Source organism: Carya illinoinensis, chromosome 14, assembly GCF_018687715.1.
Source record: "Carya illinoinensis cultivar Pawnee chromosome 14, C.illinoinensisPawnee_v1, whole genome shotgun sequence".
Lineage (NCBI taxonomy): Eukaryota > Viridiplantae > Streptophyta > Magnoliopsida > Fagales > Juglandaceae > Carya > Carya illinoinensis.
The window spans coordinates 1,270,200-1,296,550 of NC_056765.1; the positions used below are offsets into that span (position 1 = coordinate 1,270,200).

Here is a 26,351-nt window from a genome sequence, read left to right on the forward strand (position 1 = left end):
GATACTATTGTCACCAAACATCTTGATTAAGATAACTTCGGCTTGTTTGCTTTTCATTATTTATTTAATTCTTGAGGAATATAGAAATATTATCCCATGTTATTACAGAGACTATCCATATATTAATATTTGTGTTTTCAAAAGCCTTCAAAGGCAATGCCCACCAAATTTCCCTTTCTTTTGTTGGTAGACCATCTGTGATGGTAAACATTTTGCAATTTAAAGAAGAACAAAATCAAAAGTAAAAAATACTCGTTTTGCTCTGCTTCTTACATTATTAACCAACCTTCCTTCTTTTTCCTTTGATTTCTTTCGTTTTAAAGAGGAAAACATTGTTGAGGTCAGGTGGGAGTGGAAGTAAAATCATAAAAAATTGAGAAACAATGGATTATTTTCTCCGCTCCATAAATGCTGAAAGAGAGAGTATTTGAAAAGTTATCAGTTTTATCTATTTATTTATTTATTCGAAGGTCGTCTTCACTGTAAAATTGATTAGATGCACATTGTTTTATGAGGATGAACTGCAGCCCACCTCTTATGACTACATGGATCAGTTGTCCAGAAAGGAATCCAATTTAAGCTTTCTTGACTATTCTTCGACAATGTCTACTGTGCAAATCGATTTAATAGTTATTTATTAAATAAGAATTTATTATTATTATTATTTATGTGTCCATCATCTACAGCTCATCATGTATTCCAATTTCTCTAATTATTGTCTCCTCAATATTGTAGCTGCTCAGTTCTTTCATCCAAGAAAGCATGATACGGCTGAGGTTGGAGTTGCATTCCTCTTTTCCTCCCTTAATTGGAGCGTTAATTGACAAAATAGCATCTCACGAGGTCATTCCTTATTGCAAAAAAGAAAATTTGTTAGCTCAAACCTCCTTTAAAATTCAAATATATATACATATAGATATGTATGTATATATATATATATACTGCAAATCCTATGTTGAATTTTGGCTATGATAAAGAAAGTTGTTTGATTAATTAAATTATTGTAACTAAGACTAGGTGACATGTGGTAATTTAACAAATTAATTAAGATGGTTATTAAGAAGGAAAATTTCCCAAAAATTGATATGCATGGCACAATTAAATCTATCTTTTAAAAAAATTACATTACGCATCATTTCCTGGATAATTAATATTGTTACCTAATATAGTGATAGGGAATAAAGAATGGGCCCCTTGGGGTCGTTGATATTGTTTAATGTTGCGAAAGAATGGGTTGACATAAAAATGTTGTGGGGGAGATTCATATAAGTGAGACACTTTTGACTCTTCTTTTTCCCCGGACTTGTGGTCCGCTGAACACCAAAAGGATTGATTTCCTTTACGAGATATTTAATAAGTGGGCATGCATGCATTAAATGGTGCATGGTGGTAAAATGTATTTTTCTAGATTGCCATCTCTCTCATTTTCAGAGGCAATTCTAGTGGTAGCCCACCTCATCAAGAGTCCGGACAAGCATTCTACAACTTCTGGCTGACTACTCTGCATCAAAATAAGGTAGAATTGATGGGTCTTTTGAACTTATCAAAGCTCACCACCAATCAATAAATGATCAATGACAATAATCAGAGCATGTGGCATAAAAATGTTGTGGGGGAGATTCATATAAGTGAGACACTTTTGACTCTTCTTTCCCTCCGGACTTGTGGTCCGCTGAACACCAAAAGGGTTGATTTCCTTTACGAGATATTTAATAAGTGGGCATGCATGCATTAAATGGTGCATGGTGGTAAAATATATTTTTCTAGATTGCCATCTCTCTCATTTTCAGAGGCAATTCTAGTGGTAGCCCACCTCATCAAGAGTCCGGACAAGCATTCTACAACTTCTGGCTGGCTACTCTGCATCAAGATAGGGTAGAATTGATGGGTCTTTTGAACTTATCAAAGCTCACCACCAATCAATAAATGAACAATGACAATGATCAGAGCATGTGGCATAAAAATGTTGTGGGGGAGATTCATATAAGTGAGACACTTTTGACTCTTCTTTCCCTCCGGACTTGTGGTCCACTGAACACCAAAAGGGTTGATTTCCTTTACGAGATATTTAATAAGTGGGCATGCATGCATTAAATGGTGCATGGTGGTAAAATGTATTTTTCTAGATTGCCATCTCTCTCATTTTCAGAGGCAATTCTAGTGGTAGCCCACCTCATCAAGAGTCCGGACAAGCATTCTACAACTTCTGGCTGGCTACTCTGCATCAAGATAGGGTAGAATTGATGGGTCTTTTGAACTTATCAAAGCTCACCACCAATCAATAAATGATCAATGACAATGATCAGAGCATGTGGCATAAAAATGTTGTGGGAGAGATTCATATAAGTGAGACACTTTTGACTCTTCTTTCCCTCCGGACTTGTCGTCCACTGAACACCAAAATGGTTGATTTCCTTTACGAGATATTTAATAAGTGGGCATGCATGCATTAAATGGTGCATGGTGGTAAAATGTATTTTTCTAGATTGCCATCTCTCTCATTTTCAGAGGCAATTCTAGTGGTAGCCCACCTCATCAAGAGTCCGAACAAGCATTCTACAACTTCTGGCTGGCTACTCTGCATCAAGATAGGGTAGAATTGATGGGTCTTTTGAACTTATCAAAGCTCACCACCAATCAATAAATGAACAATGACAATGATCAGAGCATGTGGCAACTGACAGATAAAATAATAAAATACAGAGGAATAAGGTATTATTTTCTACCCCTTGTAAATTCACACAATTAATTACTTGTTGTATTCTACAATGTTATATTCACGCAATTAATTAATTAATATTTTTTTTTCGTAAATTCAAAAACTTTTTTATTCCCATTGATTTTCAATAGTGTAGATGTTTGAAAATAAGATAAAGATTTTGAGATTAAGATAAAAGTTTAAAATATTATTTTTTAATATTATTATTATTTTAATATTTGAAAAAGTTGAATTAAAATTTGAGAAAGTTAAATTATTTATTATATTTTGTGTAAAAATTTAAAAAAATTATGATTATAAGATAAAATAAAATAAAAATTTTATATCACCTCTTACTTCCAAACCTGCCTCAAAGGACCATGTTTGCATTTGTGTGAGAACCTTCCAATTTTCTAAGCGACCTGTGCATAAATGCTAGCTTGCGTTTGTTACACGAGTACTGCCTCTTACAAGTTACAAGTGCCAATGTCACTGAATAAAAGTTACAGGTGTCCTGCCTCATTCCCATTCAAATATGCTACATGAATTCAAGTCAATTCTAGAGCTAAAACACTATATAATCATGTTAATGATAGATTATCCATTACATATGATGAACCTATCCAACACACGTGTCTCGCTAGAGGCATCTATATCTTATCCCCTTTTATCACCTAAAAACAACTTTTCATTTTTCAAAATGCTATTATTATTTGTAGGTTCTAATTTATGCGACAATTTATAATTGGTCTTTAATTTATCATATTCACTATTTCATCTTATGTGGTAACACATTTCATATCAATCTATTTGTAATGCATTCTTTTAAATTATTATTAAAATAATTAATAACACTGCTTTTATTTCTAAGATCAATATTACAATTCCAAGTTTGAAAAGAATAATAATATTATATTTAAGTTCAAAAATAAAAATATTGCCTTTCAATTTAAAAAATAAAATCTCATTATTATACGATACTTATGTATGATGAACAGCTGTCATCTTAAAGCAGTGATATTTTTTCTGAAATATATGATGTATGATGGCTCTTTCCTTCATTTCCCACAATGGGATGAAATGTATGATGTATGTAGACATTCAATCCACATCCAAAGTTCGCCACAAATGAATCAATTATCAAGAGCATGTGCCAACTGACAGATAAAAATGATTTCTTTTTATTTTCTGAGGACGGAAAACAAAAAGGAAAAAGAAGAACAGAACCAAACTCAAAAATACTCTTTTTGCTCTGCTTCTTACAATATTAACCAACCTTCTTTTTTTCATTTGATTTCTTTCGTTCTAAAGAAGAAAACATTGCTGAGAGTGAGGTCAAGTGGGAGTGGAAGTAAAATTATAAAAAGCCGAGAAATAAGGGATTATTTTTTCCACTCCATAAATATTGAAAAGAGAGTATTTGAAAATGTGTCAATTTTATCTTATTATTTATTTATTCAAAGGTTGTCTTCCCTATAAAGTTAATGGAATGCACATTATTTTTCAAGTGTGAACTGCAGCCCACCTCTTACGACCACATGGACCAGTTCTTTTGCCTAAGAAAACATGATAAAGCTGAAGTTGGAGTTGCATTACTCCTTGCCTCCCTTAATTAGAATGTTAATTGACAAAATGGCATCACGAGGACATTCACTTCTTGCAAGAAAGAAAATTTGTTAGACACTTTTTGACTCTTGGTTCCATCCGGACTTTGCGGTCCACCTAGCACCAAAAGGCATGAGTTACTTTATAAGATATTTAACAAGGGGCATGCATGTATTAAATGGTGAATGGGTGAATGGTGGTAAAATGTTTTTTTAATGAATTGCCATCTCTCTCATTTTCAAAGGCAATGTCCAGTGGTAGGCCATCTTATCAGAGTCAGGACAAGCAGTTTGCAACTTCAAGATACGGTAGAATTGATGGGTCTTGTGAAATTATCAAAGCTGACCAATCAATAAATGATCAACGACCAGCTATCTGACAGATAAATTAATAGTAGACAGAGAAATAATAAGTCATTATTTTTTAACCCTTTGTAAATATTGAAATATTAGCCGCATTCACTCTGCCGACAACGAGATAACTCATCAGTTATAATGCCCACTATCAACAAAATTTGTAATTTTTTATTTATTTAATACTTAAGAAAATATTTTTTAATAAATTTATGATTTTTTTAATATTTTTAAAAATATTTAAAGTTTTTACAAAAATGTTTGAAAAAAAAATTTACCGGATTCTAATGAATATAATCTCATGTGAGTACAATAGCATTACCTAGAATATGAATAATATTAAAAATTTACATTTTAACAAATTTTTAACATTATCCCGTTTGAGAATTGAGAATCATAGTTGGCTCTGTACTCGGTGGAGACAGACAATGAAAGCAGAAAAAGACAACGACTGAACATTGTAATTTTTAAGAGGGTTGGGGAACTCATCAATGAAGAAAATGGCATCTCAGCAGCAAATTTGGCGGATACCGTCGTCACCGAACATCTTAATTAAAGTTCATGACCAATCAATAAGTTGTTGTTTGGATTAAAAAATTATCTCATTTTATTTAATTTGCTAAGAGGCAATAAGGCAAGTTGTCGTTGGGCACGGGTAACCTAGTTGCAGTGCCGATGCCCAACTGTCTGCCCAGTTTGAATTAATAGTTTCAAACTAGATCATTTGTACACTCGTATTTATATTTTAGAATAATGTTTTTACAGTAATACAAGGAAAACGTGCCTTGCACGTATTCCACTCCTAGTATATATATATAATATGCAAATGCTATGTTGAATTTTGGGTATGATAAAGTAAGTTGTTTGATTTAAGTAAATTATTGTAAGTAAGACTAGGTGACATGTGATAATTTAACAAATTAAGAATTTGATATGCATGGCACAATTAAATCTATCTTTAAAAAAAAATTACAACTTGATATACCACATTGTGCATCATTTCTTGGATAATTAATATTGTTAAAGTAAATTTTAGTTATTAATTTTATACTATGAAGTCACTTGTAATATTATTGTTACCTAATAGTGATAGGGAATAAAGAAGGGGCCCCTTGAGGTCGTTGATATTGTTTACTGTTGTGAAAGAATGAGTTGAGATAAAAATGTTGATACACTTTGACTCTTCTTTCCTTCCAGACTTTTGCCTTGTGGTCCACTTAGCACCAAAAATATGATTTCCTTTATCAGATATTTAATAAGGGGGCATGCATGCATTAAATGGTGTTAAAAATATATTTTTCTAGATTGCCTTCTCTCTCATCAGAGTCAGGACAAGCATTTTTCAATTTCTGGCTGTCTACTCTGTATCAAGGTAGGGTAGAAGTGATAGGTCTTGCGAGACTGTGAAGGCTCCCCACCAATCAATAAATGATCAATGAACAGAATATGTGCCAATTCACAGATAAAATAATAAAAGACAGAGAAATAAGGTATTATTTTCTACCCCTATGTAAATATTGAAATATTAGCCGCGTTCACTCTGCCGACAACGGGATAGTCACCGGTTACAATGCCAACTACCAACACCTTATTGAATTTGTGATTTTTTTAATTTAATGAATAAGAAAGTAATTTTTTAATAAATTTATGATTTTATTTATATTTTTAAAAATATTTAAAATGGTTAAAAAAATGTTTGAGAATTTTTTTTTTTTTTAACCGGATTCTAATCCTCGGAGAAAAGTGTTTAACAATATTTTAACACAATGCGACTCTGTACTCGGTGGAGACACAATGAAAGCAAAAAAGACAATGACTGAACATTGGAAGATGGTTGGGGAACTCATCAACGAAGAAAATGGTTTCTCAGCAGCAAATTTGGCGGATACCGTCATCAACAAACATCTTAATTAAAGTTCATGACCAATCAATAAGATGTTGTTTGGATTAAAAAATTATCTCATTTCATTTAATTTATTTATTACAATTCTCTTAACTTTTCAAATAAAATAAATAATTCATTTTTTGAAATTATAAATAAAAATAATATTATAATAATACTTTATTCAATTTTTAATTCTCTTAATCTTTAATTTATCTGAGCAAACATTTAAACAAAAATTAAGTTAAACATTGACTTGAAAAAAACGTGATTTTAATAAATGATTCAGAAAAAAAATTACCAACCAAGCTAAAGTCATCTTGGTACAGTTAAGAGAATTGCTAAAAAAATAAAAAATAAAAAATAAATCAAATACATTTAACCTAAATATCAAAGACCAGAGAAAGTCATGCCAACTAACAGACAAATGCAAAACAAAAGTAGAAAAGCAGGAAAAAAAAAAAAAAAAAAAAAAAAAGAGAGAGAGAAGAAGAAGAAGTAGAAGAAGAAGAAGAGGAAAAGCAGGAAAAGAAGATAGTGTTGTCTGGTTAAAGAGATTGGCAATAATGTTGATGAGTTGGTCTTGAATTATTGAGATTTCTCCTTCCAATTTTTAAAGATTCCATTCATATAAAATTTCCAAGAGAATTCCTCGTTACATCATTTCCTCCAGTACTATTACTTGTCTTTGGATAAAGTATAGGCTGTACTGTAGCTATAATATTGCCAATCTTTTTTTTTTTTTTAATTAGTTCCGAATTAAAGAAGAAAGCCACCTTAAAAGGAAAAGAGGGAGAGGATCATAGTGATATAAAATGAGACAAAATTTACCATAGCATCTGCACATTATTTTATGAGTGTGTACTGCTGCCTATCTTTTATGATCATATCGATCAGTCTAGAAATGAATCCAAATTAAATTTTTTTAACTATTCTTTGACTGCACAGATCGATTCAGTAATTATCTATTAAATAATAATTATTATTATTATTATTTATGCATCCATTATCTACAGCTCATCATGTATTTCAATTTTCCTAATTCTTGTCTCCTCAATATGATAGCTGCTCATTTCTTTCATCCAAGAAAACATGATATGGCTGAAGTTGGACTAGCATTGCTCTTTTCCTCCCTTAATTGGAGCGTTAATAGACAAAATGGCATGTCACAAGGTCATTCACAGAAAGAAAATTTGGTTGGTTGGATTCCCATCTCTCTCATTTTCAAAAGCAATGTGGTAGCCAGTAGGCCATCTCATAAGTGTCAGGACACGCATTTTTCAACTTTCTTGTTGGCTACTCTGCATCGAGACAGGGTACCGTAGAATTGATGAGTCTTGTGAAAGAGTAATGATCTACACATAATATATTTTCACAATATACTTCATAATATATAAAATTATAAAATGAAGATGTTTTTATAAATTAATATTACTTTTATAAGGTATTTTATAAAAATACCCTTCATTTAACACATTATTGTAAAAAATATTGTGTCTAAATCATTTCTCTTTTATTATAGTAAGAATTTTCTTGCAACCTGAGATTGCTTTGCTGTCTGCAAAAACCTTCCTTCATTTCCCTTGATTTCTTTCATTCCGAAGAAGAAAAGCATGGTTAATCAGGTGGGTTTGGCATTTCTCTCTGCTTCACTCGGCATGTTGTTTCAAAGAATGACATCTCCTGAGGTGCTTCTCTTCATAAAGGGAAGAAAACCAACCAAAGTGCTCTTATGGAAATTGAAGAATGCAATGCTGTCTGTGAAGGCTGTGCTTGAAGACGCGGAGGAAAAGCAACTTATGGATTCGGTTGTGAAAGTCTGGGTTGATGAGTTGAAGGATGTTATCTACGACGCGGAGGACATCTTGGATGAGATTGCTACTGAAGACCTGCAAAGAAAGCTGCAGGACGCTGAATCTCCTACCTTGGTACGAAATTTACGAAACTCCTTCTCTGCTTTGCTTGAGCCTTTTTTCAAAAAGGTAGATAAAAAAGTTGAAGAGCTACTTGATAGACTTGAAGATCTAACAAAGCAAAAGGATTGTATGGGTCTACGTGAAGGAGTAGGAGTTGGAGGAAAACAATATCCAGAAAGGCTGTCCACTTCTTACGTCTCACAGTCCGACACTTTCGGTAGGAATGAGGACAAGGAAAAAGTAATTGACTTATTGCTCTTGTCTGATGCGAGTGGCAATGAAAGGTGTGTGATTGCCATCGTTGGCATGGGGGGAATCGGCAAGACTACCCTTGCTCAACTGGCATACAACGACAGTCGGGTGGAGAAAGCTGAGTTCAACCTTAAAATATGGTTTTGTGTTTCAGAAGAATTTGTTGTGCCCAATGTAATGAAATCAATTATAGATCAGTCTGCAACTTCGTCAGCTCCTTCTACTGAGGATCCAGAGCAGCTTCAAGTTACACTACAGAAGAATTTGACAGGGAAGAAATTTCTCCTTGTTTTGGATGATGTTTGGAGTGAGAAACCCTGTCATCAGGAATTCTTAAGCCAACTCTTGCACTATGGGACTCGAGAAAGTAAGATCCTTATCACCACAAGGAATGAAAGCGTTGCATTGGCCATGAAGGCAACGGCAACTCATCATCTAAAGTTTTTACCAAATGATGATTGCTGGTCCCTTTTTGAAAAACATGCATTTCGTGATGGTAGCTCCAATGCAGATCCAGAGATTAAAGATACAGGTAGACAAATTGTGAAAAAGTGCAAAGGTCTACCTTTAGCAATCAAAGCCATTGGCGATCTCTTGTGGTTTGAATCAAATGTCGAGAGATGGACGAATATATTGAAGAGCAATTTATGGGATCTTCACATGAAGGGGACAGACATTCTTCCGGCTTTGAGGTTAAGTTATAAGTATCTCCCCTCATATTTGAAAAAATGCTTTGCTTATTGTTCGATATTTCCAAAAGATTATAATTTTAAAAAAGATCAATTAGTTTTATTATGGATGGCGGAAGGTTTCTTGCAACAATCTGAAATAGAAACTATGGAAGAAGTTGGTAATCGTTACTTCGATGCTCTTGTATCAAGATCATTATTTCAACAATCACTTGAAACTCATGAGTCAGGTTTTGTAATGCATGATCTTGTCCACGACTTGGCAAATTTTGTGACTGGGCAATTTGGTTTTACGCGGTTGGAGGGTGATAATTCAAAAGAAATTGGGAAGATGACTCGCTATTTATCGTATTTCCATAGAAGTTCGGATAACTTTGATAAGAATATTGAAGAGGATCTTGACAAGGCCAAGCAGTTGCGCACTTGCCTAGCATTAGATTATGAAGGAGGGAGTGAAATCAAAATGCCAAGGGCACGGTGCTTATCCGGGTTCAAGTTGTCTAATTCAATTAGCAAAATGAAACATCTACGTTATTTGGATTTTTCTAATTGCAAGGATATTAAGAGATTGCCCGACTCCATATGTATGTTGTGCAATTTGCAAACGTTGAAGTTATTGAAATGTTGGAAGTTAGAAAGATTGCCAAGAGATATGTGGAAACTCATTAAGTTACGTCATCTTGAACTTGATGAAACTATCAAATTACAGGAGATGCCGATACAAATGGATAGACTTAAATGTCTCCAGACGTTATCCAAATTCATCGTCAGCGAACGTGACAATGGGTCTAGCAATATTGGAGAATTGGGAAAACTAATAAATCTTCGGGGAAATCTTTTAATTCAAAAGCTCCAAAATGTTAGATCAGCCAATGATGCTTTGAATGCAAATTTGAAGGATAAGCGTTACCTCGAAGAGTTGGTGTTAAAATGGAATCCTCCAGAAGAAGTACTTGGTATTTCAGAAAGTCAAAGAGGTGTGATTGAAAATCTGCAATGTCATGCAAATTTGAAAAGTCTCACCATCAACTGCTACAACGGTAGAGGTTTTCCTGATTGGATAGGACTGTTGCTTCCTTCATTGTCTAAGTTGGAATTACTTGATTGCAAATATTGTAATGCCTTGCCACCCCTTGGGCAGCTACCTTCTCTTAATGAACTCTACATTGTTGGGATGGATGGAGTTGTTACTGTGGATCCAGAGTTTTATATAAATAGTTGTTCTTTTCGGAATCCATTTGGAAGATTGAAACTTCTATGGTTGAAGAATATGCCGAATTGGGAAGATTGGTTTCATTTGAATGTCCAAAATGAAGTCAAAACTTATTCTCAACTCGAAGAGTTGTATATTGAGAATTGCCCCAAGCTGAGGGGAAGGTTGCCTGTACATCTTCCTTCGTTAAAAATACTTAGGATTTATGAATGTCGACATCTAGAGGCTTCGCTCTCCATAGAATCTTTCCCAGTACTTATCCGTAAGGGAATAACCGAGTGTGATAATTTGGAATCATTTGCATTTCCTGAACAACATAAACATGATGGAATAGTGAACTTTAATAATTGTCTTCAAGAACTACGAATCTATAGGTGTTCCTCGCTCATGTCCTTTCTCAAGGAAGGTTTACTCTCTCCATTGAAAGTACTTGAGATCGATGATTGTGATTCTCTTGTGTCCTTTCCATTAGACCTATTTCCAAATTTGAAGAGTATTCAAATCAAGAGGTGTGAGAATTTGAAATCTCTAGAACAACACGATGGAGTTGATTTAGCGATATCAAATATAGAAATTCATGGATGTCCTAATTTTGTATCTTTTCCAAAAGGAGGATTGCTTGCCCATAACCTTGTAAGCTTTATTGTCAAAAACTGTGAGAGCTTGAGGTCAATGCCGGATGAGATGCACCGATTCCTTCCGTCTCTTTGTTATTTGGAATTAGTAAATTGTTCAGAAGTTGAGTCGTTTCCAAAAGGAGGACTGCCTTCTAATCTGAAGCAAATTGTGATCAAGAGATGTAAGAAACTCATTGCAAACATGAATGGATGGGATTTGAAAATACTCTCCTCTCTTAAATGGTTGGAAATAATTTGGGACGTCAAATTAGAAGATCATGTGGAGTTCTTTCCTGGGGGGTTGTCTCTGCCCACCACTCTGACCAATCTTAAGATCTCTTCATTTGGAAATTTGAAATCTTTGGACGAGGGGTTTCAAAAGCTCACCTCCCTTGTACAATTGGAGATCGGTGAATGTCCAAAGCTCAAGTACATGCCAAATGGGGGCTTCCCTACCTCCCTTAGTTTTGTACAGGCATGGAAGTGTCCTTTGTTGAATGAAGAGTTGAAAAGGAAAGAAGGAAGAGAATGGCAAAAGGTGGATCGCGTCTCCAACATACTTATTGATCTTGAACACATAAAAGGAGATGAACTTCCAGGTGAGAGTCCCATGCATGCAACCTCAAAGGTTTTAATTAAAGTTATAAAATAAAATTTTGTTAAAAATTAATAAAAGTAAAAGTAAAAGAAATATGAATTGGGAATATTTGTTTTGCTGATCATGATTGACTTAACCTTTTATTTTGTATCCAAATATAATGAAATGCATTTTTTGATTTGTTTCTAATAGAATAATATATGGATCCAATAATATCCCTCTCATTTCTTTTCCTACCATTTTTTCCGTGTACTCAAATTAATTCTCTTTCTTAATTTGTTTTGTAACTCTCTCATTGTTTTCATTCACAGCTTGCAAAAGTCCGTATGATCAATTTGGTTCAATGGACACGGAGTCCTCCCATATGGTACCGGACCAATATGATCCTGTGCCGCCGGACAATAGTATTGTCAAGCTCGCGGATGATATCCGTACGTACGACTTATCTTAAATAGGGTCTCTTATATCATCTTTACTTAAAATTCACATGACTAATGAATTACTTTTATTTTTCAAAAACAAATGCAATATTATATATATGACTAATTTTCTTGAACTTGGAAACATCGTGTCACTCATGATTTGGTTGCTTTTTCTTGCAATCTAGTACGTACTCATGATCATATTGATATTATAATCTGATGTTATGATCATAGAATCCCCATAAATGTTAATATTTGTGTACGTAAGTTGTCAAAATAAAGTTCTTTGGCTAATAAAACAATTAATCTGCAAGCAAGCTGGTACTACTCATTTTTCTTTAAAGTGCACCATAAACTATTAAAATTGGCAATTTACATCATAAACCTGACCTACAATTTGTACTAGTCTCAGCACTTGGAACATATATATAATATTGCGCGCCTATACCTATATGATCATGAATATGTTTATCACGCACGTAATTGATGCATATTACTAATTAGCTAGTGATTATTGGAATATATAATTAATTCTTGAGTACTTTTAAATTATATATATATATATATGTATAATTGAATTGGGGTAATTCGTATTTGAATCTGAATTGATATTAATTGAATTGTTTTTATTTAGAAATCATGATGTTAAGTTTATTTTTGGTTTTTCTTGCCATATGATTCTGTTTTGTAACTCTCTCATTGTTTTCATTCACAGTTTCTTTGATAGGTACTACGAATATATGCTGATATAATATGAACCACCTTACGGACCAATATGGATCGTGAGGCGGACAATTGTATTGTAATGTGAAGGTTCTTGGTACGTACAACTTTTCTTAAATTGAGGGTTTCTTATATCATCTTTACTTAAAATTCACACTAATGAAATACTTTTACTTTTAAAAAGCAAATGCAATATATGACTTTTCTCGATATTGGAAAAATCGTGATACTCGTACGGTTGCTTTTTTAGCAATCTAATACTGATGATATTGATATTATAATCTGATGTTATGATCATAGAATCCCCATAAATGTTAATATTTGTGTACGTACGTTGTCAAAATTAAGTCCTTCGCTAATAAAACAATTTATCTGCATGCAAGTTGGTACTACTCCTTTTTCTTTAAATTGCACCATATATAAACTATTAAAATTGGCAATTTACGAATTAGTGATTATTGGAATATATAATTCTTGACTTTTAATTATATATATATGATTGAATTGGGGTTCGTATTTGAATCTGAATTGATATTAATTGAATTGTTTATATATATATATATAATTGATTTGATCCATGAGAAGTGAAGATATTTGCTTAAATCTTGTGTGCGCAAGAAGTCAGGAACAGTGGATTTTGTTCGTTTTTACACTATGCATAGTTACATTTTTATCCTCTCATTCATCGTTAAAAATATAATGAAACTTTATTATTATTATTATTATTATTATTATTATTAATGAACTTACAAATAATCTAAATTGAAAGATTTTTGTTTCTTTTATATATGAATATAAGTTTTATTTCTTTTATTAATGTTATGAGATCTTTTTGTAACAGTAAATCTTCTCTTAAAATATATAACTATTTATCTATATCTTATACTTTAATATATATAACTACATTGGGACGTCTACGTCTATGCTGTCTTTGGACTTCTCAACAATCGTCCCAAATCTAGCGTATAGCTACTTGTTTTATTCTACAATGTTATTTTCACACAATTAATTAATTTTTCTTTTTGTAAATTCAAAAACTTTTTTATTCCCATTGGTTTTCAACAGTGTGGATCTCACTCTAAAGAGTCTAAAATACACCTTCCTCTGGATTTTCTCTAAATCTCACTCTGCTTTTTCTTTCCCTTAACCTCATTCATTCTTCCTCATATTTCTTCCCTCTTCTGTATCTCTCTCTTTCTAAATTATTTATCCTATGCTTGTACTATATTTATATCACTTTCCTTCTATGGAAAGGAATCAGGATGACCTTGTTTGCATTTGTGTGTGGACTTTCAAATTTTCAAAGTGTCCGCAAGCGACATGTGCATAACTGCTAGCTTGCTTTTGTTACATTTCTGCCTCTTACAAGTGCCAATGTCACTGAATGAAAGCAGTCATTTTCATACGCATTCCTTGTATAGGCTAATGAAGTAAAAAGCTCAGTCTATGCGCACCAATCTTAAGAGGGTCTGGAGAAAAATCCAGAGATGTCATATAATATGTGTATGAAAAAGTTGATTACACTATGCTCTGAGCTCACAATTTAGGTGCATTTTAAAATCTGTGGTTAATTGTAAGACTGCTGATTATGAAAAAAAAAATATATATATGGTTCTGAGATTGTATTGGTTGTTTATCATGATGTTGGCAGGAATGTTGAAAACAACTTGAGTAACTGGCTGAATTCCTGAGGAACTCGAGTATATAGACTCAGAGTGAGTATTCTGTTCAAATTATTTTTATTTAGGGATGCAACAATCCAAATTATTTTTGACTTTGCGATTAAAATTAAAGTTGGGGTTTGTTTTCATTACTAATCTTTTTATATATTTTTTTTCAGGTACATCATGGAAGTTTGAACGTTTGGAAGTTTGTAATATTTACTTTATTGTTGTTGGGAATATTTGTTGGACATTTAGAAGTGTGTAATTTAATTTATTTTGATACATTTGGAAGTTTGTAATTTGTTGTTGTTGGCTTGTTGGGAACAATTAATTTGGTTTGCACTTAGAAAACATTGGATTTCATTTTATTTTTTATTTTTAAATTTTGACAGCATGTTAGTATGTTACTTGTTTTTAGTTAGTTGTATTTTTTGTTATAATCAAAAGTGAGTGAATTATTTAGTTTAGATTGTAATTTTTGAAAAATTGAAATTTGGAAGCCCACACATTTTTTTTTATTATTATTTTTTTTTTAGAAAAAAGTAGGCTAAATATGAAGTTAAAATAGACTTAAAAAAGAAAAAAAAAAAAAAAAACCCAAATCAGACTTTGCTCCAACAAGTGTCGAAGTGGAGGTAGTGTATCTCGAAATCGGAGTTGGAGGTCAAATTAGACTTCCGAAAAAGTCAGAGTCGAAGTTGGAGGTTGGCCATTCCGGCTTTGATCTGGTCGGTGCTCAGCCTTGCATGGTATGAGTGGTTCAATATGATGAACTTGTGAAAATTACGCAATCTAGTGGCATCTTCTTTTGCTTTAATTCCCAATCTAACAAAGCCAACAACAACAGGATTTGAAGCTTTGGGAGTTGAAAGCTATAGCTGTTTGTGGCTCCATTCAAAACCAATTATTATATGCAAATTTGATAGAAAATTAACGAAATAAGATTAGTGGTTTGATCAGTTGAATTGTGCTTGATTTGTAAATCATTCGAACTCGAAAATAATACAAAACAAACTTGATATGTAATATTTAGAAAACTCAACTCAATCAGACAAATTTTGTCTAAACCCTCAGATATGAAATTAATAACGAAACAAATGTAGAATTGAGAGTCTAAATGTACGAGTAATTCCATATAGTTGTGAGGGGGGCGAGCCCCAGGCCCAAAGACCCAGCCCAGAACCTCCAAGTGAGCCCAGTTCAAGAAGAACAAGGAAGCCCGTGCCAATCCTGAGTGGGGGCCTAACTAACAGGGCACAAAGGAATCGAGGGAGGAGGGACGCTGTGTAACGCCCGTCCTTGTGGTGGGTCTTTTTTTTTTTCAAAATACTTCAATAAAAATCGATGGGAATTACGGTTCCTTTTAAATTTTTTTTTCCTTTTATGCCAAGATATAAAATACTCCATATTATGAATAAAATTTGTTTCTTTTCTTAATTAAAAAGCTTATAGCGGAAAACATTAGTTTTATAATGAAAGCTTTTTGTATAAAATATTTTGCCTAGACCTTCGTGCTCTTCCCCTTGGACTATGCCTGTCTTGACTTGTCATGCTCATCTTGTCCTTGGGAGGGCACACCTAAAAACTAAAATGAGTTGATGACTCGTAAGCATTACTTCATATAGTCAAAATATAATAACATAGATTTTCAGTCATGCATTTATCATTCCATACATATATATCGTACTTATCATGCATTGCCATTCTATTCGTTTTAAAACGTTGCGAGGTGGAGTTTTTCTTTAAAAACATTTTCTTCTTTAAAACAGTTCTCCACGCATCGCTGCCTTCATTTCTTAAAGAATCTGTTCATGCATACTTCTTTCTTGCATACATTCATGCATTCATCTTTCCTTACGTTCACTCATGCATACAGTCCATACATACATACATGCATTCTTTCTTAATATGCATCCGTTCTTTCATTCTTTTCACTTTCATTGGCCCTTGTAGCACACTGTTGCGCCTTGTGTGCTGGGGTCAGCGGTCTTTTGGACTTGATTCCGCCCGTGGCCACGGGTTGGGAATAAATTCCGTCAGGATGCAGCATTGGGTGCACTACCAGTATTACTTACCCGGCATTGCAATCTGTCCAGTCCAGTCCATTCATTTGGTACCATTTCCATTTCAGTCCATGTGGTTGTTACGTATCTTCATACATCATGCATTCAGTCCATTCATTCCTTTACAGTCATTTCCTTTCCTTTACAATCCTTTCAGTCCTTTACATTCCATTTGTTCATTCCAGTCCTTACAGTTCTTACGGTTCTTCAGTTCGTTTCTTTCGTAAAGTCATTTTAAAAGAAAACAATTTTCTTTCTTTTCGTAAAAGTCATTTTAGAAAAAGTAGTTTTCCTTCTTTTCATTTTGAAAGCGTCTGTTCTTGTATCTTTTAAAGCTTCTTTTCGTTTCCTTTCGTGAACATACATACAATACGTACTGCTTATAGCATCCATTCACATGGATACACGTACATACTTTGGGTGCGTGAAAATGGGCAGCCAAGGAGGGCCGTTACATACTTATACTTGAAAACTTATGTTTTCTTTTCTTTTTCATAAAGCGTGTCTCGTAGAGAAAAGTTTTATTTTCCTTTTAGAGAAAAACTTTCGTTTTCCTTCCTTGTTTATATAAGAAAAACTCTAGAAGACTATGAATGCAATACTTACCTGAACTTCTTGCCATACTCATTCCATGTAGTCCATTCGTAAGCGTGTCAGATGGCGATCTACATGCATACACAAAACCTTACGTCATGTTCTATCTAATGCTTAAGTAACCATTCTAAAAAATAGAACTACGCCTCACTTGGAACACTTTTCGTCCATCATTTGGCTCTTACGTGCCATTTACTATGCAAAAACATTCGGGGTCCTATTCTTTAAAGTGAATCCCCGTGATTCACCTTAGGGTGAAGACACTAAGACCTCCATCTCATTCTTCTATTTACATATTCCTACGCATGATTCCGACTGACAGAGTCACGCGTTCCAACCTTAGACAACTTACCCAATACTACTTTCATGTATCCTAATCCATACTAAATCCTCATTCCCATCCAAATATGCTACATGAATTCAAGTCAACTCTGGGACTAAAACACCATGTAACCATATTGAGGACAAATTATCCATTACATATGGTGAACCTATCTGGCACACGTGTCTCGTTAGAGGCACCTGTATCTTATCCCCTTTTGTCACTTAAGAACAACTTATAATTTCATTGAACGCCCGCTTGTATAAAAAACCTCCATACTCCGATACCAATTTGCTTAGATCTGGTCGATAGGACTCTTCCTACTTCCCGGTCCTGTACAAGTTCATCCCAACACTTGATAGGAGAGGACTATATTCCAAATGCACCTCTACCACGTCACGTAGCTCGAGATTAATCTCGAGTCACGTCATGATGCCCATCATGCTTCTGCTGCACTCTCTGATACTTTTCACACCACTTCCTTATACTCTTAGCCATAATAAACCACAAGGCGATACCCGTCACCATAGATTACAGGCCACATCACCATTGCTTCGGGATACTGTTACACAGTTCCCGACGCTACACCATACACTCAACGCTTCTCCTCTACGCCATCCAACAATTCGTGACACGCCGTCACGTGTATCACGACATAGCACAGAGTATACTCAAGTGAACTCTCTTCCATCCACACTACAACACATATCATTACGATACATGCCTCATGGTGCATCGCTACACAACATGGAGTGTGCTCCATGCATACTCTCTTTGCTACATCACTTATTATCACGACGCACATCACACGGTGCATCGTCATACAATACAGAGCACACGCCAAATGTACTCTATCACTCTATGCCACACGTCACTGCAGCGCACGTCACACGGTGCATCGCTGCACAACAGGGAGTAGGCGTGGACTCACACTTCACACCGTATCACAACTACGACATCCATCTCACGCCCATATTTACAGCACATTCCACAACACTAAATTAAAGAAGAAAGACATCTTATTTACCATCTTTAAAAACAGGCCAGCAGAGGATAGTGAAATAAATGAGACACAGAAACAATGATAAATGTTTATTTTCTTTGAGAGCTACCGGCCAGATGAGGAAAGGTTATGAGTTATCTTGACAATATGACAGACTACCCAATTAAACCGCGTCAGCCATTTCCTTATTTAATTTTATTATAGTAAGATATTTTAATTTCTCACTATCATTTTCTTATTCCCCATTTTCTCACACCAACTTTCTCATAAATTCAATCAATGACCAATCGGTCAATGACCCATGACCATAGCATGTGCCACTGACATTTCTCCTATTTCATTTTATTATAGTAAGAATTTTCTTGCAACCTGAGCTTGCTTTGCTGTTTGCGAAAAAACCTTCCCTCATTTCCCTTGATTTCTTTCATTCCGAAGAAGAAAAACATGGCTGAAGTGGGCTTGGCATTTCTCTCTGCTTCACTCAGTGTGGTGTTTGACAGAATGGCATCTCCAGAGGTGGCTGACTTCATGCAGGGAAGAAAACAAACCGAAAAGCTCTCAAGGAAATTGAAGACAGCAATGCGGTCTGTGAATGCTGTGCTTGCAGACGCGGAAGAAAAGCAACTTACGGATCCTTTGGTGAAAGACTGGGTTGACGATTTGAAGGATGTTCTCTTCGACGCGGAGGACATCTTGGAAGAGATTGCTACTGAAGCCTTGCAAAGAAAGCTGGACGCCGAATCTAGTACTACTGTAGAAAAGGCACTAGACTGCATCTCTAATACTTTCCTTGATACTTTTGTCAATGAAGTAGAGCCAAAAATGGAAGAGGTACTTGATAGACTTGAAGATCTAACAAAGCAAAAGGATTGTATGGGTCTAAAAGTAGGAGTTGGAGGAAAACAACATCCAGAACAGGTGCTCACTTCTTACGTCTCAGAGTCCGACACTTTTGGTAGGAATGAGGACAACAACAAAATTATCGACTTATTGCTCTCGTCTGATGAGAGTGGCAATGAAAGGTGCGTGATTGCCATCGTTGGCATGGGGGGAATCGGCAAGACTAACCTTGCTCAACTGGCATACAACGACAGTCGGGTGAAGCAACATTTCAACCTTAAAATATGGTTTTGTGTTTCAGAAGAATTTGATGAGCTCAAGGTAGAGAAATCTATTATAGAGGCAGCAACTTTGTTACCTTGTCCTAAATTTGAGAATCCAGAGCAACTTCAAGTTATACTAGAGAAGAATTTGACACGGAAGAAATTTCTCCTTATTTTGGATGATGTTTGGAGTGAGAAATCCCGTCATCAGGAGTTCCTAAGCCAACTCTTGCGCTATGGGACTCCAGGAAGTAAGATCCTTGTCACCACAAGGAATGAAAGCGTTGCATTGGCCATGAAGGCAACTGCAACTCATCATCTAAAGCTATTACCAAATGATGATTGCTGGTCCCTTTTTGAAAAACATGCATTTCGTGATGGTAGCTCCAATGCAGATCCAGAAATAAAAGATATAGGTAGACAAATTGTGGAAAAGTGCAAAGGTCTACCTTTAGCAATCAAAGCCATTGGCGATCTCTTGTGGTCTGAATCAAATGTCGAGAGATGGACGAATATATTGAAGAGCAATTTATGGGATCTTCACATGAAGGGGACAGACATTCTTCCGGCTTTGAGGTTAAGTTATAAGTATCTCCCCTCATACTTAAAAAGATGTTTTGCTTATTGTTCGATATTTCCAAAAGATTATATTTTAAAAAAAAAATCAATTGGTTTTATTATGGATGGCGGAAGGTTTCTTGCAACAATCTGAAATAGAAACTATGGAAGAAGTCGGCAATCGTTACTTCGATGCTCTTGTATCAAGATCATTATTTCAAAAATCACTTGAAACTTATGAGTCAGGTTTTGTAATGCATGATCTTGTCAACGACTTGGCAAATTTCGTAACTGGGCAATTTGGCTTTACGCGGTTAGAGGGTGATAATTCAAATGAAATTAGGAAGATGACTCGCTATCTATCGTATTTCCATTTCCATGGAAGTTCGGATAACTTTGTTATGGATATTGAAGATGATCTTTACAAGGCCAAGCAGTTGCGCACTTTCCTAGTATTAGATTGTAAGGAATGGAGTGAAATCAAAATGCCAAGGGCACGGTGCTTAAAAGTTCTTTCTCTATCCGGGATAAGGCAGCTAACTGAGTTGTTTGATTCAATTAGTAAAATGAAACATCTACGTTATTTGGATGTTTCTAACTCAGCTATTAAAGAGTTGCCCAATTCCATATGTATGTTGTACAATTTGCAAACTTTGAAGTTATTATGGTGTTGGAGCTTGGAAAGATTGCCAAGAGATATGTGGAAACTCTTTAATTTACGTCATCTTATAACTGATGGTTCTTACAAATTAAAGGAGATGCCAATACAAATGGGTAAACTTAAATGCCTCCAGACGCTATCCAAATTCATCGTCAGCAAACATGATAATGGGTCTAGCAATATTGGAGAATTGGGAAACCTAATAAATCTTCGGGGAGAACTTTTAATTCAACAGCTCCAAAATGTTAGATCAGCCAAGGATGCTTTGGATGCAAAGTTGAAGGATAAGCGTTATCTTGAGGGGTTGGTGTTAGAATGGAATCCTTTAGAACAAGTACGTGGTATTTCGGAAAGTCAAAGAGGTGTACTTGAAAATCTGCAGTCCCATGAAAAATTGAAACGTCTCACCATCAAGTACTACGGCGGGAGAGGTTTTCCTGATTGGATAGGACACATATCCCTTCCGTCTCTTTGTTATTTGGAGTTAATAAATTGTCCAGAAGTTGATTCGTTTCCAGAAGGGAGGTTGCCTTCCAATCTAAAGCAAATTGTGATCAGTGGGTGTGAGAAACTCATTGCAAACTGGAAGGGATGGGATTCGCAAATACTCCCCTCTCTTGAGTGTTTGGAAATTGACGGTGGATCAGAAAATGTGGAGTCCTTTCCTGGGGGCTTGTTGCTGCCCACCACTTTGACCTATCTTAAGATCTCTTCATTTCGAAATTTGAAATCTTTGGACAAAGAGGGATTTCAACAGCTCACCTCTCTTGTACAATTGGATATCTATAACTGTCCAAAGCTCAGGTACATGCCAGAAGAGGGGTTTCCTACCTCCCTTTGTGTTTTACAAATAGGGAAGTGTGATTCTGTGTTGAAGGAAGAGCTGGAAAGGAAAGAAGGAGAAGAATGGCTCAAGGTGGCTCGCATCCCCAACATAAGCGTTGGTGGTTACGAAGTAATTCAAACACATGATCTACAGGCTCTAGGTGCAAGAGCTTTTAATTGAAGTTATAAAATAAAATTTTTGTTAAAAATTAATAAAAAGTAAAAGTAAAAGAAATATGAATTGGCATTATATATATAATGTGTAATTAAGTTGATGTGAGCATGCATTGGGAATATTTGTTTTGCTGATCATCATGATTGACTTAACTCTTTTTATTTTGTATCCAAATATAATGAAATGCATTTTTTGATTTGTTTTTAATATATAATATATAATAGATCCAATAATATCCCTCTCATTTGATCTTTTCCATTTTCTCTTTCTTAATTTGCTTTTGTAACTGTCTCGTTGTTTTCTGCATTGACAGTTTATAATATCCCTCTCATTTGATCTTTTCCATACATATTATATATACTCAAATTAATTCTCTTTCTTAATTTGTTTTGTAACTCTCTCATTGTTTTCATCCACAGAACGGCCCAGTCCGTATGCACCACGTCCGTTTGAGTACCCATACAAAGAGATCTCCTGCATGCGGATGATTGACAGCTAGCTTGCTTTCAGAAAGTGGAGGATGATGATCACACTATTAGCAAGTTCTGGGTACAGCTTTTCTTTCATCTTTACTTAAAATTCAAATGACTAACGAATTACTTTTATTTTTCAAAAACAAAATGCAATATTATATATATGACTAATTTTCTTGATCTTGGAAAAATCGTGACCACACTCATGATTTGGTTGCTTTTTTTGCAATCTAGTACTGATCATGATCATATTGATATTATCTGATGTTATTTTATACTCATTTTTCTTTAAATTGCACCATAAACTATTAAAATTAGCAATTTACATCATAAACCTGACAATTTGTACTCTCAGCACTTCACATATTGCGCCCCTATAACCTATATGATCATTAATTTGTTTATCACGTACGTACGTACTTGATGTTATAACTAATTACTTATTATTGGAATATTATATAATTCTTGATTTTTAAATTATATATATATATATATATATAATTGAATTGGGGTTCGTATTTGAATCTGAATTGATATTAATTGAATTGTTTATATATATATAATTGATTTGATCCATGAGAAGTGAAGATATTTGCTTAAATCTTGTGTGCGCCAGAAGTCATGAACAGTGGATTTTGTTTGTTTTTACACCATGCATAGTTACATTTTTATCCTCTAATTCATCGTTAAAAATATAATGAAATTTTATTATTATTATTATTATTATTATAATAATGAACTTACAAATAATCTAAATTGAAAGATTTTTGTTTCTTTTATATATGATTATATATTTTATTTCTTTTATTAATGTTATGAGATCTTTTTGTGACAGTAAATCTTCTCTTAAAATATATAACTATATATCTATATCTTATACTTTAATATATATAACTACATTGGGACGTCTACCTCTATGCTGTCTTTGGACTTCTCAACAATCGGCCCAAATCTAGCGTATAGCTACTTGTTTTATTCTACAATGTTATTTTCACACAATTAATTAATTTTTCTTTTATGTAAATTCAAAAACTTTTTTATTCCCATTGGTTTTCAACAGTGTGGATCTCACTCTAAAGAGTCTAAAATACTCCTTCCTCAGGATTTTCTCTAAATCTCACCCTGCTTTTTCTTTCCCTTAACCTCATTCATTCTTCCTCATATTTCTTCCCTCTTGATCTGTATCTCTCTCTTTCTAAATTATTTATCCTATGCTTGTACTATATTTATATCACTTTCCTTCTATGGAAAGGAATCAGGATGACCTCGTATGCATTTGTGCGTGGACTTCCCAATTTTCTAAGTGTCCCCAAGCGACCAGTGCATAAATGCTTGCTTGCTTTTGTTACATGACTGCCTCTTACAAGTGCCAATGTCACTGGATGAAAGCAGTCGATCGTTTTCATACGCATTCCTTGTATAGGCTAATGAAGTAAAAAGCTCAGTCTATGCGCACCAATCTTAAGAGGGTCTGGAGAAAAATCCAGAGATGTCATATAATGTGTATGAAAAAGTTGATTACACTATGCTCCGAGCTCACAATTTAGGTGAATTTTAAAATCTGTGGTTAATTGTAAGACTGCTAATCATGAAAAAAGAAGAAGAAAAGAATATGGTTCTGAGATTGTATTGGTTGTTTATCATGATGTTGGTAGGAATGTTGAAAACAACTTGAGTAAATGGCTGAATTCCTGAGGAACTCGAGTATATAGACTCAGAGTGAGTATTCTGTTCAAATTATTTTTATTTAGGGATGCAACAATCCAAATTATTTTTGACTTTGCGATTGAAATTAAAGTTGGGGCTCTTTTCCTTACTAATCTTTTTATATATTTTTTTTCAGACACATCTTGGAAGTTTGGAAGTTTGTAATATTTACTTTATTATTGTTGGGAACATTTGTTGGACATTTAGAAGTGTGTAATTTAATTTATTTTGGTACATTTGGAAGTTTGTAATTTGTTTTTGTTGGCTTGTTGGGAACAATTAATTTCGTTTGCACTTAAGAAAATATTGGATTTCATTTTATTTTTTATTTTTAAATTTTGACAGCATGTTAGTATGTTACTTGTTTTTAGTTAGTTGTATTTTTTGTTATAATAAAAAATGAATTATTTAGTTTAGATTGTAATTTTTGAAAAAATTGAAATTTGGAAGCCCACACATTTTTTTTATTTATTATTTTTTTTTTTACAAAAAATTAGGCTAAGTATGAAGTTAAAATAGACTTTAAAAAAGAAAAGAAAAAAAAAAACCCAAATCGGACTTTGCTCCAACAAGGGTCGAACCAGAGGTAGTGTATCTTGAAATCGCAGTTGGAAGGACTTCCGAAAAAGTCAGAGTCGAAGTTGGAGGTTGGCCATTCCGGCTCTGATCCGGTTGGTGCTCAGCCTTGCATGGTATGAGTGGTTCAATATGATGAACTTGTGAAAATTACGCAATTTAGTGGGATCTTCTTTTGCTTTAATTCCCAATCTAACAAAGCCAACAATAACAGGATTTGAAGCTTTGGGAGTTGAAAGCTATAGCTATTTGTGGCTCCATTCAAAACCAATTATTATATGTAAATTTGATAGAAATTTAACAAAATAAGATTAGTGGTTTGATAAGTTGAATTGTGCTTGATTTATATATCATTCGAACTCAAAAATAATACAAAACAAACTTGATATGTAATATTTAGAAAACTCAACTCAATCAGACAAATTTTGTCTAAACCTTCAGATACGAAATTAATGACGAAACAAATGTAGAATTGAGAGTCTGAATGTACAAGTAATTCCATATAATTGTGAGGGGGGCGAGCCCCAGGCCCAAAGACCCAGCCCAGAAACTCCAAGTGAGCCCAGTTCGAGAAGAACAAGGAAGCCCGTGCCAATCCCGAGTGGGGGCCTAACTAATAGGGCACAAAGGAACCGAGGGAGGAGGGACGCTGTGTAATGCCCATCCTTGTGGTGGGTCTTTTTTTTTTTCAAAATACTTTAATAAAAATCGACGGGAATTACAATTCCTTTTAAAATTCTTTTTCCTTTCATGCCAAGATATAAAAGACTTCATATTATAAATAAAATTCGTTTCTTTTCTTAATTAAAAAGCTTACAGCGGAAAACATTAGTTTTATAATGAAAGCTTCTTGTATAAAATATTTTGCCTAGGCCTTCGTGCTCTTCCCCTTTGGTTGTGCCCGTCTTGACCTGTCATGCTCATCTTGTCCTTGGGAGGGCACACCTAAAAACTAAAATGAGTCGATGACTCGTAAGCATTGCTTCGTACAGTTAAAATATAATAACATATATTTTCAGTCATTCATTTATCATTCCATACATACATATTGTATTTATCATGCATTGTCATTCTGTTCGTTTTAAAACGTTGCAAGGTGGAGTTTTTCTTTAAAAATATTTTCTTCTTTGAAACAGTTCTCCAAGCATCGCTGCCTTCATTTCTTACAGAATCTGTTCATGCATATTTCTTTCTTGCACACATTCATGCATTCATCTTTCCTTACGTTCACTCATGCATACAGTCCATACATACATACATGCATTCTTTCTTAACATGCATCCGTTCTTTCATTCTTTTCACTTTCATTGGCCCTTGTAGCACACTATTGCGCATTGTGTGCTAGGGTTAGCGGTCTTTTGGACTTGATTCCGCCCATGACCACGGGTTGGGAATAAATTTCGTCAGGGTGCAGCATTAGATGCACCACCAGTACTACTTACCCGGCATTGCAATCTGCCCAGTCCAGTCCATTCATTTGGTACCATTTGCATTTCAGTCCATGGAGCCGTTATGTATCTTTATACATCATGCATTCAGTCCATTCATTCATTTACAGTTCTTTCCTTTCCTTTACAGTCCTTTCAGTCCTTTACAGTCCATTTGTTCATTCCAGTCCTTACAATTCTTACGGTTCTTTATAATTCTTACGGTTCTTCA

General features: G+C 34.4%; 2 protein-coding genes across 6 annotated transcripts in view; both read left to right on the forward strand.

Annotated features, from left to right (window-relative positions):
- Nucleotides 1-8,008: 8,008 nt before the first annotated feature.
- Nucleotides 8,009-15,007, forward strand: LOC122294552 (putative disease resistance RPP13-like protein 1). Its single transcript, XM_043103393.1, has 5 exons — nt 8,009-11,824; nt 12,135-12,254; nt 12,961-13,065; nt 14,620-14,683; nt 14,809-15,007. The coding sequence occupies exons 1-3, from the start codon at nt 8,152-8,154 to the stop codon at nt 12,990-12,992; spliced, it is 3,825 nt and encodes a 1,274-aa protein (XP_042959327.1). The 5' UTR covers nt 8,009-8,151; the 3' UTR covers nt 12,993-13,065; nt 14,620-14,683; nt 14,809-15,007.
- Nucleotides 15,008-18,702: 3,695 nt separating this feature from the next.
- Nucleotides 18,703-26,351, forward strand: part of LOC122294514 (putative disease resistance RPP13-like protein 1) — a 78,373-nt gene continuing 70,724 nt past the window's right edge. The window contains exons 1-4 of one of the 5 annotated variants that reach the window (XM_043103305.1): nt 20,149-21,922; nt 22,356-22,485; nt 24,065-24,128; nt 24,253-24,444. In XM_043103305.1, the coding sequence (XP_042959239.1) occupies nt 20,401-21,922; nt 22,356-22,435 (1,602 nt within the window). In that variant the 5' untranslated portion in view covers nt 20,149-20,400 and the 3' untranslated portion in view covers nt 22,436-22,485; nt 24,065-24,128; nt 24,253-24,444. Of the gene's footprint in view, nt 21,923-22,355; nt 22,486-24,064; nt 24,129-24,252; nt 24,445-26,351 lie in introns of those variants that run through there. The other 4 variants (XM_043103307.1, XM_043103308.1, XM_043103309.1 and 1 more) reach the window with 4 other exon arrangements.

Excerpts from the sequence above, each read along its gene's own strand:
- LOC122294552 (XM_043103393.1), top strand. The coding sequence starts at position 8,152 with ATGGTTAATCAGGTGGGTTTGGCATTTCTCTCTGCTTCACTCGGCATG. Across the intron at positions 11,825-12,134 it reads AAAAGGAGATGAACTTCCAG|CTTGCAAAAGTCCGTATGAT; the intron begins GTGAGAGTCCCA and ends TTTCATTCACAG. Across the intron at positions 12,255-12,960 it reads CAAGCTCGCGGATGATATCC|TTTCTTTGATAGGTACTACG; the intron begins GTACGTACGACT and ends TTTCATTCACAG.